Source organism: Ixodes scapularis, unplaced genomic scaffold (genome assembly GCF_016920785.2).
Source record: "Ixodes scapularis isolate PalLabHiFi unplaced genomic scaffold, ASM1692078v2 PGA_scaffold8__174_contigs__length_109621045, whole genome shotgun sequence".
Lineage (NCBI taxonomy): Eukaryota > Metazoa > Arthropoda > Arachnida > Ixodida > Ixodidae > Ixodes > Ixodes scapularis.
In genome coordinates this window covers 99511711-99527512 of record NW_024609883.1, presented here as the reverse complement: position 1 = coordinate 99527512, position 15802 = coordinate 99511711, and the positions used below count along the sequence as shown (strand labels likewise).

The 15802-nt window shown below is 44.5% G+C and overlaps 1 protein-coding gene across 1 annotated transcript; it reads left to right on the top strand.

Annotated features, from left to right (window-relative positions):
* The first annotated feature begins 13445 nt into the window (after positions 1-13445).
* Positions 13446-14565, top strand: LOC115317650 (zinc finger BED domain-containing protein 4-like). Its single transcript, XM_029977312.4, has one exon. The coding sequence runs from the start codon at positions 13680-13682 to the stop codon at positions 14454-14456; it is 777 nt and encodes a 258-aa protein (XP_029833172.2). The 5' UTR covers positions 13446-13679; the 3' UTR covers positions 14457-14565.
* Positions 14566-15802: the final 1237 nt, after the last annotated feature.

Sequence of the window (15802 nt, the reverse complement as noted above, 5' to 3'; positions counted from 1 at the left end):
GGCGGCTCAGCAAGTCATCAACAGAAGGGACCTGTGACGTATATGTAGCACGGACAGTCGGATCTGCTTGGAAGCAACTTTATTAAATGGGTACAGCGAGGAAAACCTTAGCGTAAAGTGCCGAATTTGATTTCCCAAGGACTGCTCATTTTGAATGCAGGGACATCTTATTTATCACATTTTTCTTCACGGGGTATTTAACCTACTGTTTTTGTTGGTGGTTACTAATAATTTTTATCTGATCACTATAAAAAAAATCCCAAAATGTTATCCTCGAGCAGGATAAAATATATCGGCTTGCCACGATTCATTCATACACCGAGAGCATCGAAGCTGCTCCAGTTAGGCACTATGGCATCCGTCACCTGAAATTGTTTGTAATCGTAAATACACAGCCAACCTAAATATCTTACTATTATATCTTTGTTTTTGTGTGTGGAAGTAAAGTTATTTATTTTACTCTAGATGTAAAATATACCGGAAGGTACAACTTCACACTGCATCATCTTTTCTCAAATCATTAGTCTCTAATATGATACCACTTTGTACGCTTATGTAAAATGCTGTATATAGTTTCTCCTCCCTTTTACTGTGTGACCGATCGCTCTTTTTATCAATGACCTCATCTGAATAAATGTATATAAAAGATTTGTGCAAGTTTCATGAAACTGGAACTCAGAGTCACTTCTTGTATAGGACACTGCTAAGTGTAGGCTTTGAAAAAGGACCCTACTTTGGGGAGTTGTTTCTTCTTTCACAGTGCAATGATGCAACATGTTTTTAATAGAAATGAATGCCGAAATAGAGTATAACAGGGTACCCAAATTTAAAAAAAAAATCGAAGGTGGTTTTTTTTTTTATTTGCATTGGAATTTTTCTTTGTTTGATTTCTTTCCCATGTTTGCCTAAATATATTGTAACTATTGTGTCACTCAGATACCTTATTTATTTTTTCAATAATAGCCATATATTAGTAAAATAATGTCTGCAAGTTATGTAATAACGATTAAATTATTTCATGAGATACAGATTTCCAAAGTTTGCCATTCGTCGTTCGAGCAGGCATGTTTGGCAATTTTTAGAAAACGAAATAAATTTTTAATAAATATTATTACTTTATATTACAAGCAAGTTGTACCCATAGTTTGTTTGTAAAAAGGTTTAAAATTCTCCTAATTTTATTGTTTTAATTATTCACTTTCAAACTTGCCCCCTCCATCAGTGCGCGTTATTGCAACTGTCCACCTCTCCCTGCCTTACGATTTTTCTTGTCTCCAAATTTTTTTTCTGTCAAAACGAAGTGTGGATTTGTTTATACCAGACACTAGACAATGTCATATAAAACATCAGTTGATTTAAAAATGTCGACCAGCCACCCTTTGGTCGATCTTATCTGAAATCATCCATCTGTATTTCTGTATCGCGATACATTTTTTTCGCCAGTATCTGTATTCCTGTATCGGAATACATTTTGAATGCTCCTTTGTATTGCAATACAAACAGGGTGAAATGTATTTCGTTACATTTGTTGAGAAATACTCCCCCCCCCCCCCCCCCCCCCCCCCCCCCCACCCCCGGAAAGAAAATCCCACGCAATTTTTTTTTACTTCTGAGGGCACCAGGGCCAAGGAGGCGCTGGGGAATTGCTACCATACTGACCAAGGTTCCTTCCGATTCTCCAAACTATTTTCCTATGCGTCCTCTTCTCCCTTCTGAGAAGTGTTGCGTAGTCGGGGACTCGAACTAGGTGGCGTGCCAGGAGTGGAGTCAGAGCATCTTCTGCCGCAGGTCCTTAGGTAGACATTTCTTGAGTTATTATTTTCTGACATTCAATGCCCGCTGCTAACCGTCTCTCTTGCCTTAGCGTACGCAGTACACCCGGCCGGCAAAGCTGAGTCACAGTCTGTTGCAGCAAGAGCCTGGCGGTGGTTGACTTGAAATAGTAGGATGACTCACGCAGTGAATTTCAACACATATTTGAATGCTCCTGCGGCTGTGCCCGTAATATTGCACGGCTTAAGGGTACGTCATCAGCCGACGTGAAAGTAACCCGCTGCTCTGGTGATCTGAAACCCAGGAAGGACGCCAGACGTGGCCTCGCTGTGCCGACCCAGACTTCGTACACCTGCGACTCGTCTCGAGCTTGCTATTTCTCGGAGAGCTCGCACTTGTGCCGGCAATATCAGGTCGCAATCCACGAAGTATCTATTTGGAGTATGCAAGACCAAACTTGAGAACTGCAATCCATGCGTCGGTGGCAGAGGGCCGACAGGAAAGGCCTTTACAACAGGGATGCCACCTTATCGTTTTTTCAACCGTAAGAGAAGATAAGACAGGTGTTCCAGGTTGCTTCGAGTAGTCCACTATTCTCGAAAAATCCAAATGACACTGCCTGCTGGATCTTCAACGAGGTAAACTACAACCAAAGTACGTATTGTCCTTTCATACAGCAGCGTGCTAAAGTTTCATGTTCAAGGCCACACCTACAGATAAAGAATTCCAGTTCATTCCACCGTGACGTCATGTGATAAATGTTGACAGGGGCGTCCTTATTGAACAGGGACGTGGTGATTTAGGATGACATATAATTTATTTAGAGGTCGAAGTCTCTTCGCATCCCTCATCAGACAGACAAGATGTCGGGGAAGGGGCCACGGTCAATTCTTGATGGAACGTTTTTTTGAGTCCACTGAGGACTCCTCGTCGTCCGAAATGGGTGTATCTCAAAACGTCCATTCGCATTTGAACCTTGCACATTTCAACCCATTCTCATTTGGTCCTTCTTGTTTGAACCTTCTCATAAGATCCGAATCGCGTTTTTCGCAACTGAACCCATTCGCATTTCGCCCGTTCGCGCTACGACCGAATGGCACTAGTTCGGCATGCTTCTAACGTCGTTATGCCTTCGCGGCTTTGTTGATGAGCCTTACCTTGCTTCGACCCCCAACATACCATCAGATATATGTCATATGTAGAGGTACGCACTGATAATCGTATATTGACGCCTGCTTCCCTTCCTCTAAGCAAACGAGAACAAAAAAAAAAAAAAAAAACGATAAACATTTAATTTGGAAACTTTGTTTGAACAGAAATAGCATTCATAATAGCAGTGGTTCTCAACCATTGATGTTTCGCGGACGCCTTGTAGAAAGGCGGAGATGATGGAGGACCCCGTTCTGGGTGAGGGGAATAAAAAGGTATAGGTTATCATGATAATGATTTAATAAATGGATATAACTAATTGTTAGTGTAAAGTAGACTTATCTCATTGACATACACACTAGAGTACTCTCCCGAATATTTTAACGTTTCTTCTCAACGTGAAGAAAGACAACTAATATGCCCTGCCAGACTGATGAGACAGGGCTTCGCCGACCCCTAGGATGTCTTCGCAGACCCCTTTTTGAGAACCACTGTATTATAGAAGTGGTGGCATTGTCCCAAGTCGAGAGACCTCAAACAACTTGACATTTCGGAATATGATCTGGCTGCAATAAATAGTTGGTCTGTTTCAATATCAGCTAGTAGCTTTTCACGACGACCTCGACGCACTGCTCAAATCCTTAGCAGAAAGAGTATGCCTGTAGTTTTCGCACACACAGACACACAAATATATCAATGTATTAATACGTATTACCCTAAAAAATCGATTTTGGTATAGAAAGAGTCAAGTGCGATGGGTCAAAGCGAGATATGTTTGAGAATGGCTGTTTTGAAAAGGGTCAGGTGAGAAGGGCGAAACGAGAACGGGCCCAAATGAGGAGAGTTGGAATGAGAAAGACGAAACGAGAAGCTAGCGGCAAATGCCCCTCAAAGGGAATCATATATCCCTCCGCCAACTCCGCATCCAATAGCGTCCCATCGTTTCCGTGGCGTCGCGACCAACGCGCTAGGATTCTTGCCTTTCTGTACATATTTGATTTATCTTTCGACTTTGACTTAGCATTGTGGAAGCCACGAGAGGGAGATTAGAGTTTTCCCCCTCCTATGGAAACAAATACGACTTTCGGGGATTAGGTTCCCCCTCCGATGGATACAAAGGCTGCTTTCAGGGTCTCGGTTTCCCCTCCGATGAATACAAAGGTCGTTTCCTTAAAACGTTGGACCGGAGACAAGTCGGCATCACTCTGTAGCCAATGTCTATCCATTGAAGCGGAAGAGGGAGCGCTTCCAAAGAACTCTTCTTTCGGCTACGGAGGGATTTGAAAAGGGCGCATCACGCTTGTGGGAGGAGCTTCTCCTACCTTCTTGAGTTGTAATCGACTATACTCTCCTACACCCCGACGACGTCAGCCTTGCCGCTGCTTTGCTGATCCCCAGGCAAACTACGTCTTGACTGCGCCGGATGTGACGTGATCTCCGCTGGCTGCTCTCCGAGCGCTTGCCAGGGTGAGCCGCTTATATAAAAAAATACAGCCATCAGGCTCAAAATACAAACGTGCGATGGTAATTTACAAATATAGCGGATCATATTCAGCCTATTTCTGAACACGGGGGTAAATGTCGAATTTCGTTCAAGAATTCCTTTAAGGGTCGCACGATATTGAGCAATGTGCATGTTGTCACAGCGACAACCGCAGGGTAGCGCCACTGCAAATATACCTCGAAAAGGCGTTTGATTGTGTGACAAACATCATACAATTTTGTTTTTTTCATCATGTTGGCGTCGGCTAAGCCATTTAGGAGGGGGTAGAATTCGCGTATAAAAAGTTTCGGACCAGTTTTACCATCAACAAAAAAAGTGACTAGATGCATTCCAGTATTCCACCAGGGATGCCCTCTTCAACCCTTGTTGTGTGCCATATTGCCGCGAGCGCAGCTGACCAAGAAGCAGACTTGGACGTAGTTCAACTACTCTACTCAAACTACTGTAGTTTAACTACTTTTTTGAGTAACTTGGTAACTTTCAATTACAACTTGACTTGGGTAATTAGTAGTTTAATTTAACTTCTTTTTTCAGGTAACTTCTACTCAAATTACTAACTACTTTCGAAATTATATAGTGCTAATTTTGCCCATCACGAAAGTTTGAGCGCAGAAATGAATAAGACGCCGGCAGATGAAGTGGCATTCATGAACAAGGGGCCCCTTTGTTCGGGATAGGGAGCCTTCATCCTTGGGCCAAGGTGGCGACGAGCAGCCAAAACATAACACCGGCACGCACGAACGCGGGAAGAGATGCTGAACAAGCCTTGGTCGGGTATTGACCTAATCCGGTAATGCACGCAGGCGCCGCGTTTCCAGCTGCAACCGTGAAAGACGGGGGCACTCTGAGAGTTGTTGTTTTCGTGCTGTCTGTCTTTAGTGACTTCTGACTCAAGCGGTAGGTTCCACGGGAGGCGCCACTGGAATAACCTCGCAGCTGGGCGCCTTGTCGTCAACGCATACGCCTTTGCAAAGCCGGACTCCCCCGCGCACAAACCCTGGTACGGATAATCCGTTCATGGGAGCACGTTCCCGCTTACAGCTGCAACTGTATACGAGCGACGATGCTTGTTCACGTAATCCTTCGGGTTCTTCCGACCATCCATGCCTGGGAGACCTCCTCTTTGTTAAAAATGATTCAGGCGCGTCAGAATATTGTAGTCGCCGGCGAGGATTGCGAGTTACTCTTGGGAGATCCTTTTGTTGAACCCGTTGTAGCACTAGCACTACAACGGGACGCGCAGTCGTCCGGATGATCTCATCGTCGTGGCGCGAGACTTGAACCCTTGACGGTCTGGCGCACTCGCTCAGCGTACTCTCAGAACGACGTCGGAATGGAGAGGGGCCAGACATAACACTCTCAACTTGACGAAGAAAAAAAAAGAGGAAAGTTTGTTATTAAAGACCCTCTACCCGAGGCAAACCTCACAAGTTTCGTCATGGACATCTAAGATGCCGACACTCGCTTACCCGACCCTGCACAGCCTGTTTCTCAAATTCAACGCTGCCGTTCCATTCAGCCCGTCGGTGGAACGTCTATTTAGCTTGGCTGGGGACGTCTTTAGAAGGAAAAGGGGAAAACTCTCCTATCAAGAACTTTGAAAGTCAATAGCTTCTGCGAGCGAGTAAACTATTTTGGCGAAAACGCAAGCCATAAATAGACTGCATTTATTTTAGGCTCGCAGGGCTTTTCAGCGATCAAAACTGCTGTTCATTTTGCTACCACAAATATATAAAAAAGTAACTTCGAAAGTAACTTCAAAGTAACTCGCTACTTTTTACAGTAGTTAGTAGTTTACTCAATTACTATTACGAATGCGTAATTTCTACTCTACTCCAATTACTTTTGGCGTCGATACTCAGTAACTTAACTTAACTACCTTTTTTTGAGTAATTTGTACATGTCTGCCAAGAAGGCAGCGCGCTCGTGGTCTAACGGTTATCGCGCGTGGTTTCCACGCAGAAAGCCAGGGTTCGATTCCTGGCCGCCTAGGCACATTTTTGTTGACTCTGTAAAGCAATGTTCTGGTAAATTCGAGGACCATGTTCCTTGTTCGAGGTCAGACTGTTCTACACGCCGAACCTTCTACGCCGATTATTCCGGAAGCCCACACGTGTACATAAGGCGCTCCGCGTGGCGATCTGCAGTCAGTCTCGCCCCAGCTCTCGATCCTGCGGTTTCGCCGACATCGACGCCCGCGACGCTCTGCTGTTATCTTCTGTTTCCTTTTTATTTCTTGGGCACAAGTTCGCCCCATTAAACGTTTCAGTTTCCTCAGTTATTCTTTGTTTCCTCTTTTGTTCCTTCGTGACCAGTTTTACCACCAAGAAAAAAAGTGGCCAGATGCATTCCAGTATTCCACCAGGGATGCCCTCTTCCACCCTTGTTGTGTGCCATATTCTTTAAACTTTAGTGCCTCAGTGTCTTTAATCCTATCACGCATCAAGTCCACACATGAGGACAGATGTTTTTAGTTTTTTTTTCTCAACAGAATATGTTCTCATGCCTTGCCTTCCTGCATGGTGTCCTCAAATGAGGACAGAAAAAGCTTTCCTAGGCGGCCGACAGATGGCAGCACTCGCCGGATCTTGCACAGAGGGCATCGTACCTCGCCTTCATTCATGGAGAAGCCATATGGAACAGTTCGTAAAAGGAATTATTTTTTACTAGCAAAACTTTGTATGAAAACTGCAAGGAAAATTGTTTTCAGATTGTTCTAGACACACTTCATGCATTAGTATTTAAAGTTTTGAGATAGTTTCTTCCGATTTTTCCTTTTGATGCCCGCTATATCTGTCCTCAAATAGGGACACCATGCAGGAACACTGCTTTTCTCTCATTCCGCTTCGCGGGCTTTCCGGCATTTGCGCGCGAAAAACTTTGAGCTATGCTGTCATATTTTTTCTTACTAACTCTTCAGTGTCTTTAGCTGTATGAAAAGGTCTCGGCAGAAGTCCTCTCCTCTACAGCGGGTGAAAAAACGGGCCAAGCATGACGTGCCATTTGAGAAGAGTCTTGACGGTGGTGCACATTACCCCAGAAAAATGACTGAAAAATGCGCAGCGCTGTCGCAGTAAGAACTGTCGCAGCAAGATGCGGTACAACTGAGGGCGTTGCGAGGCTCCTTTCTGCCCTGAGTGCTTTGAAGAGTCTCAAGCCTCCTGAGATGTTCACTTTCGTCTTTCTTTAGCTGAGAGCTGCTTCTTTAGCATGGTGGAAGAGAAATGAAACAGTATTAACGTGTTCTAACCCGAATATACTCATTATTTTGATTAAAATGACCATTGCACAAATACCAGAAGTTGAATCACTTGACCACTGGAATGCACGTTGTCCTCAAATGAGGACATGTAAGTTCTGCTATTGTAAATGGGGTTGAATTTTTATAGACATTTTTTTACATCATTGGCGGTTCACGTGAATGCCACAACACGGTATAAAATATTTCTGACATACTGATCATAATTCATTCGTGAGAGGGTTAATAGCATATATTTCTGTGGTTTTATCATAACCTCATAAACGCCGACATAATTCGACCAGAGAAAAATTGACTACTCCACCGCCGGGAGGAGGAGGCGGGGTGATGTTTTTAGTTTTTTGTGCCCGATCCCCCAAATGTATGCTTGGCGGTCATCTTCATGATTTGGTGATAGTTAGAGAAATGAATTTGCTTGAAAGGGGAAATAAGGTTTTTGTTGTTTTTAGCCCAGGTGGCGCAAGCTAACCCTCGGTATAAAGGGTGCAGCCGTTAGTATCCATCCATCCATCCATCTATCAATTTATTTTGACTTGAGCAAAGCCTTTGACCTTGAGAACCATGATCTATTAGTGCAGAAGCTATCGGAGTACGGAGTGTGTTTGCCGTTATGTCTGTGACTCAGTCATATATTTTTCCGGGTGCATTAATAACGTTCGTGTTAACGGTGTGTTATCGAGATGTATATATAATCATCTGGCGTCCCTCGGTGTTCTTTTTTGGGACCCTTGTAGTCTCATATGTTTGCCAATTATGTCTTTCATTGTGTAAAACATTAAAAATTGCTTCAGTTCGCTGATGATATTAAAACCTTCAAACAGATCAAATCGCATGAAAAATCCCATGAGGATTACGAGCTGCTGCAGGAGGAACTAGCTGCTATCTCGTCATTGTGTGGTTAACAAATATTACGTTTAAACCGGGGGTCTCGAAAGATTTTGCTAAGGGGCCGGAGGGGGGACCTGGCGCAATCTCTAGAGCCATATAGTCAACACGACAATTTAAATGAAGAAATACTAAATACATCAACCTCAAAAGCATTTAAAAAAATCTAGAGAAAAAAAATAAGAGGCGCTATCAAGCGGCTTTGCTGCATCGACAGACTTGGCTACTGCGCAACGGAGGCGCACAGCTGGGCACGCGGCGGCTCCTGTGCGGCTGCCGCGGCTATGACGTCACTCCTCTGGAATGCGCAGACCGGCGAGGTTCGCGCGGCGGTGGTGACTCCGGCGCGCCAGCTGTGCGCCGTGTGACGTCACTACTCCTTGCGCATGCGCAGCACGGCTCTCCAGGAGCCACGCGAAACTGGTCAACCTCGGCCATTGCAGATCACGCCACAATAGATGGAAGGTGGGAATACGTGAACTTAGTTCGACGTGAGCGCGTTGGTGAAGTTAAATAAAAACAGAAAGAATAAACATAGGGACGGACAGAACAGCACCTGTTCTGTCCGTTCCTATGTTTTTTTCTTTCTGTTTTCATTTAAAAAATACATATTCTTTATTTTTAAAGTCACCATGTAGCTAAGAATGACATCGCAAATAACTCCAAATAATACATGATCAGAGCGCATGTAAACTATGGCATATTCATACAGGGCAGAAGACATGACAGTGGTACATCGAATGATGACAATATGCATGCGTTGTGTAGCAGGACGCTAAGCGCTATATCGATGGAGAACGCAAACGAATTTTACTCTAGTTACACAAACATAAAGCAGGGAACTACGAAATATAATGCTGAAGATTACAATGTAAAATAAATAATATAAATAGGTACCCTCATTTCAATGGACCAGTTTCCTCTGAACATTTCTGATCTCTTCTTCGTCTATGATTTAGGTGCACGTCGCGGAGTTATTTTGTACCTGATGCGCACTTATTTTGGCGTTTGTAGTAGCGGGTCGCGGGTCGCGGGCCGGGATTGATTGATTGATTGAAATCTTGTCTTTATTGATGAGAAAGGTTCGCCTGCCTATGGTCTGGTGAGCCTGAGGCAGGAGGGAGGGTTGTAGGAAGAGGGGATTATGACGATGATGATTAGGCAAGATGAATTGATGGACCCCGTATATCCTGATAAAACGTATCAGTGAATCCAGGAATTGCTTTCTGTGCTGTGCCTGCCCTTTTGGATGGGTCCAGGCTTCTAAATTCCTTGGTTTCGCCTCACTCATTAGAGTGGCCCATGCGTCTTGTCTGAATTTCTCTAGACTCTTGCAGACCCACAGCATGTGTGTTGTTGTCAGCAACCCTCCTGAGATGCATTTCTTGCACACAGGGTCGATGTCTTCATTTCCTTCTTCCTTTTTTGTAAATGTTGCTTTTCTTGCCGGTGTTAAGGCTGTACCGGTCCTGATTCTTTGTAATCGTACATTGTCCCACCTCGTGTACCCTTGCGGGTACGCGGGAGTTCAACATAAAAGACCGCGCCATTCGCAAGCCGGCAGAAACGCTGCCGTGGACCGAATCTAGGCCTCAAGCCTAGTTCACATGCAGCGGTTTTGGCCCTAGAGCGGCGCGATTTCTGCCGTCGCGGCGCTCTGGCCAGCACCAGCAATTCTGCGGCACGAGCGCCGCGACGGCAGAAATCGCGCCGCTTTAGGGCCAAAATCGCTGCATGTGAAACCCGCTTCAGGCCGGGTTTGGAGACCCCGGCTCTAAACGGTAAAGCAACTTGTTATGCCGCTATCACGCGAAAAACGTACGCTTAATTTTTTTTTTTATAAACTAGACAATTAACCACTGCAACGTGAAATAGTTACGTGACTTTCGAGCTTATATTTATTCATTCATTAGTTTTATTAATTATGCTTCAAATTAATTAAGTTCCCGTTTGCGACTTTTAGGTATGTTTTTGCGTAGGGCCCGTCATGTCAAAAATCCATCATGTTTTTTTTCAGATTTTACATGTCCATTGTGGGTTTTGAAGCTGGAATTCTGCTCTGTAGTCTGGAATTGTCTGGGAGTGGGGGAGGGGGTGCTTAGCTCTGAGAGCCCAGAAGGTGTGAGGAGAAAATATAGGCACGCATTATGCACGACCGTCATTACGGCCGCCGGTTCTTCTTTAGCTGCGAGTCAATGTTGCTTAGGCCAAATTTGCAAACACTGATAGCTCGCCGGAGTTTTCGAGATATTATTTTTTGTATAAAACTGTACAAAGCAGAATACGTTGCCTGACACTTGTTTTTATGCTTTCTCTACATGTCCCATGCGTGAACTGTCGTCACCACAACGCGTTCTACGTGCAAGAAATGTGTTTATTTTCCCGCATTTTAAGAATTCAGAACAATTTCAGCCTACTCTGTGCAGTGGTTGACATTTTTGGGAGTTAGCGAGATTTTAAAAATGCACTACCTATAACACTTTTACTAACACCAGTGTTCTGTTTTTTACTTTTGCTTTTATTTTGTGTGTGCGTTTTCATAAAAATGTATGCATGCGTACGCATGTGTTCCAGTACTCGGCTGCGTCTGGACATAAGAAAAAATATATAAAAAAGGTGCCCATTATTCAGCGAAACGGATGTGCCAACTTCCCTCTGAACAACTGTGCTAACTTTTCTGGCAAACTGAGTTAAGCCTAGATGTTTGGTAAGCTTTCTTAAGTACAAGGCTAACTAATCGGCCAAATAAAAAAAAAGACCAATAAAAAAAGGAAAATGAAAAACAAATGTTGGATTTATCTGAGTCTAAAATGCGACACTCAGATAAATGCGACACTTGATGGTTGTCTCAACAGTTTCACGGAATGTCTGCAATACCGCCTGTTTTTGTTATGGTGGCTTGGAGTCTAGGAGAGCAACTGAGGATGGTTGTTGTTGTAAGCGTTGAACTTCAGCTAAGGATGGGATCGGCCAAGTATCGTAATGCTAATGAAAACGGGATATGTTAGTCGTTTCTCTCAGCACCGTAGTGTTTTTCCGCGGGTCAAAGAAACAGGTCTGCAACAACTTAATTTGAAAAGATCGTTCCTTCTTCCAAGGCCCAGAGGAAGAAGGTGGTGGTGATATGGTTAAAAATTAGGGCTGGGCGATTGATCGATTAACCTTCCGATTAATCGATTAATGCTTTAATCGCGATCATTTTTTTTAACCAGTTAATCGGTTAAAATGAGGCGAACAAAAGTAAATAAATATACGTTATTTTTCCTTTCTACTGCTGCCGTTCCCTCTAAAATGAACATACAAACTTGCTCCTTGTTCACCTCGTAGGTAAAACCCAACAAACAAATCATTCGTCGTGAGTCACGCGGGATTGGAAGAAAAAAGCGAAAGCAGAAGCAGAATGAAAGCAGGCTTTACGGAAGTCAGGTGACCTCGGTCATGAATTTGGACGTTATAGCTACGCGCTCTTTTTGAGCACACGCAGCAGCTTTTTTTTTTTTTTTTTTTGAAGGCACGCAAGCATGTTGGCTTACGGGTTTGCAGCGTCAAAGCTAGAGCTCTTCCGAAGGCTGCCTTGATCCCCATTGTGGGTTATGCTCCATCCTTGCGGTCGCTACAACGTGACCTCGCTCGTCTCTCCGCTCGTTCAGCGTGGTGCAAAGCCGGCCGTGGTCGTGGCTTGCTTCAGTATTCGACCCTGTGTTTTATTTGTGTGGTTGGAATTTCTCTCTCGGCGTCGCTTTTGCCTCTTGACGCAACGACCTTGGCGGACCTGCACTGCCCGTAGCAAAGTGCTTCCAGATGTTCCCCCGTTCTCTCGTCGTCTTTGACGAGTTGGCGCCGCGCGCAGCCGGATGGGCTCGTTTCCCTTTTCCCCGTAAAAAGGGGCCTTTCCTTCGCCGGGGATTTTCTGTTTGTTGAAAGCTTCAAGGACGTCGTGGAATTAGAGCGTGCGGGTAAAGTTACATGAACGACGAAGATGTTTCATCCTGTTTTTGTCCTTCATGTACTACTCCTATAACACCTTCAGGGACGTCCTCGACGGATCGACGCTCCCCAATTATCCCCGTCTCCCTTGCCCCCGTCTTTCCTCTTCCCTTCATGTCGCGCCGCAGTCACTTGTTTGAGAAGTATCTCATCACAACACCCTGCGCAGGCATGGACGAATACAGGAATATGAAGGGCAACCTTTCAGGGAAATTCGGGTTTAAAGTAAACTCCGCGGGCGAAGCTTTTGACTTAAAGAAAGTTCACTGCCTCATCTGCAAAAAAGCTTTCGCATATAGCGGAAGTGTAAGCTCGCTTCAATACCATCTCAGAGCTAAGCACCCAAGCATCTCGCTGCAACAAGAATCATCTGAAAAAAAGCAGACTATCGACGTTTTCTCTTCGAGGCCGGTTTCTCTGAAGAAAGAAGAAACTATTGCACAAGCCCTTACATCTTGGCTTGTTTCTTCTAGCCGGCCTCTCAACATTGTGGAAGATCACGGACTAGCGAAAGTTCTTCAGATTGCCTTGGATTCTCCGTCTTACCAGCCGCCGTCCCGTCCTGCAGTGAGTGCCAAGGTGGATGCCCTGTATACCTCGAGACGGGAGCGTCTTCAAGCAGAACTCTCGGCAGCCAGCTTCATCAGCTTAACAGCGGACTTCTGGACCTCCATCGCCAATGACGCCTACCTCGGGATAACGGCGCATTGGATCGACGACGACTGGATGCTTCGATCGGCAACATTGCAGGTGAGAAACGTACCTGAGCGCCATACAGCGGAACAATGTGCCAGTGAGGTATTGGAGACTGCTACAGATTGGGGAATCGTTGAAAAGGTAAAAGCTGTCTGTACCGATAGCGACCGCAACATCTGTCTTGGGGTGGAGAGAGCAAACTTTCAGAGTCTGAAGTGCGCAGCTCACACGCTTCAGCTGTGCGTCCACAAGGCGCTCAGCGTGACGGGTGTGGAGCGACTGCTAGCCGCCTGTCGTCGTACTGTGGGTCACTTTAAGCACAGTTCGAACAACCAGGCCGTCCTTTCAAAACATGCCGCTGAACTCGGAGCACCTAAGAAGAAGCTTCAGCAGGACATCGCAACACGGTGGAACAGCACGTACATAATGATAACCAGCCTGCTTGAACTGAAGGAGCCTTTGCGCCGCTCCATGGAGGACAGCAGTACCATTAAATCGTCGATTCCCCACCTCACAGACGTCGATTGGGACATGTTGGAGCAACTTCGGGAAGTTTTGAAGCCCCTGCTCGACATTACTGAGCTCCTTGGAGGGGACAAGTACGTTACTCGGTCTGTACTTATTCCAGCCTTAAAACTGCTAAAGAATAAAATGAAGACGAATGACTGTGACCCTGCCTTCATCTGCCGCTTCAAGGCCATGCTGGTGGACTATATCGATGAGAGGCTTCGCGCGTGGCCGCAATACAACGACTATGAACTGGCAACGTGTCTCGATCCTCGTTTCAAGAGCCTCGCATGCATCGAAAAAGATCGCCGCGAACTTGTGTGGGAAAGGCTTTCCCAGCTAACACATGCGTCTTCGGACGATTCTACTGATCTAACGCCCAAGAAAAAAAGAAAATACGTTTTCTCGGAGGAAAACGAAGAGCCCACCATCTCCTGCCAAGTGTCGCTTTATCGATCGATGGCCGAGCTGACGGACGATGAACTGGACCCCTTACAGTGGTGGCGAGCTCAGGGCTCCCTGTTTCCTCAAATTGTGCCAATTGTGAAGAGTGTGATGTGTGTCCCAGTCACCTCAACGCCCTGCGAGCGTTTGTTCAGCGCAGCAGGGATGATCGTCAACAAACAAAGAAACTCGCTCCTGCCGGAAAATGTCAACAAACTTCTTTGCCTCCGCAGCTGGGGTTGTGATCTGTGAGTGCGTTACATCAACGTTTATTCTCAATTAAGTTTGTATATATGCGCCGTTTATCATACAATAAAACAAATTGTAAGGACAAAATGTCTACTTTTGCTTTTTACTAAAGTCAACCGATTAATCGATTAATTAATCGATTAAAGGGTAGCGATTAATCGGGTTAAAATTTTTAATCGACGCCCAGCCCTGCTTGCTGGAAATAGTTTGCCTTTGGTAAGGAAAGCAACATTCGTATATCATGGTAAACTTATCAAGAAAATAATCAAATGCTTCTCTCGCCGATACACTGGACATCACCGCACTCTAGTTCTCAAAATTTAAGTTAAAAAAAAGTTGCAGATTTTCAGTGATAATGTTTCTGAAGCGCATTTGAGCAGCACAAAATTTTTTAAGGTAGAAATCTAGATCGGTTAATATGAAGATTGGTATGAGGCTGCTAATGATTATCTCAACCACGCCAGCGACTCTCTCTGCTGTGGGGAACATTTGTTAAAATATAAATTGAGCAACGTTTCGGCACGGACGCGTAGGCTGTAAAATAACGTTAAACAATCCACATGACTGCTACATCGACCCGAACTAAAGCTGATAATCATAGAGTGTAAGCATGTCTATATTGAAGTCACCACCTAGATAAAGAGTCAATTTATTTTCGCAAAAAAATCTAAAAAATCTTTAAGGAAATCAAGGAAGTTCAAAACATTCCTACTTTGCGATCGAAAAACGGGCGAAAATACGGACTTATTGTAGTACACAATTATGACCCCGTAGTCACTTGTTGCTGTAAATTCTCTAATGATACAGTTCAAGACATCTTTTGACATAAATACATACCCCTCCTCCTAGTTTATTATTTCAATTTAAATTAAATGCTGCATAATTATTTCTTCTATTCACTTCATCAGTCGGACTATGCCACGTTTAGGTTAGCGTTATAACATCAAAAATAGGAAACTGTCAAAAAGGATGCTACGTTCATAAAACTTTCTTCGAACTGACTGAACATCTAAATAAAACAAAGACAAGGGCACTTTCCGTAGGTCTTTGAAAAGTTGTACAACTTATTTAACAGTAAGTAGATTTGTCAGTCATTGCGAAACAAAAATTAGGTAAAAAAAACAAAAAAAACGTAGAAAATATTGCAATTGTTTAGAACGGAATTACTCAAGGTTTTGCAAGTCATCCTTAGTTTTATTAAATGAGCCTGGGCATCGTCCTTCTCCCTACCTTGCCGTAACCTGTCACCAGCTATAGTGACGTTGGTCATGGCGACCGTTCTTTTGAGAGCTGCCATTCCACACTTACCTTCGACTTCGGGGCGACTCGTCTCCGCTCTAACCCTCTAC

Bases quoted from the DNA above. Each gene is read 5' to 3' on its own strand.
- LOC115317650 (XM_029977312.4), top strand. From the start codon at position 13,680: ATGATAACCAGCCTGCTTGAACTGAAGGAGCCTTTGCGCCGCTCCATG.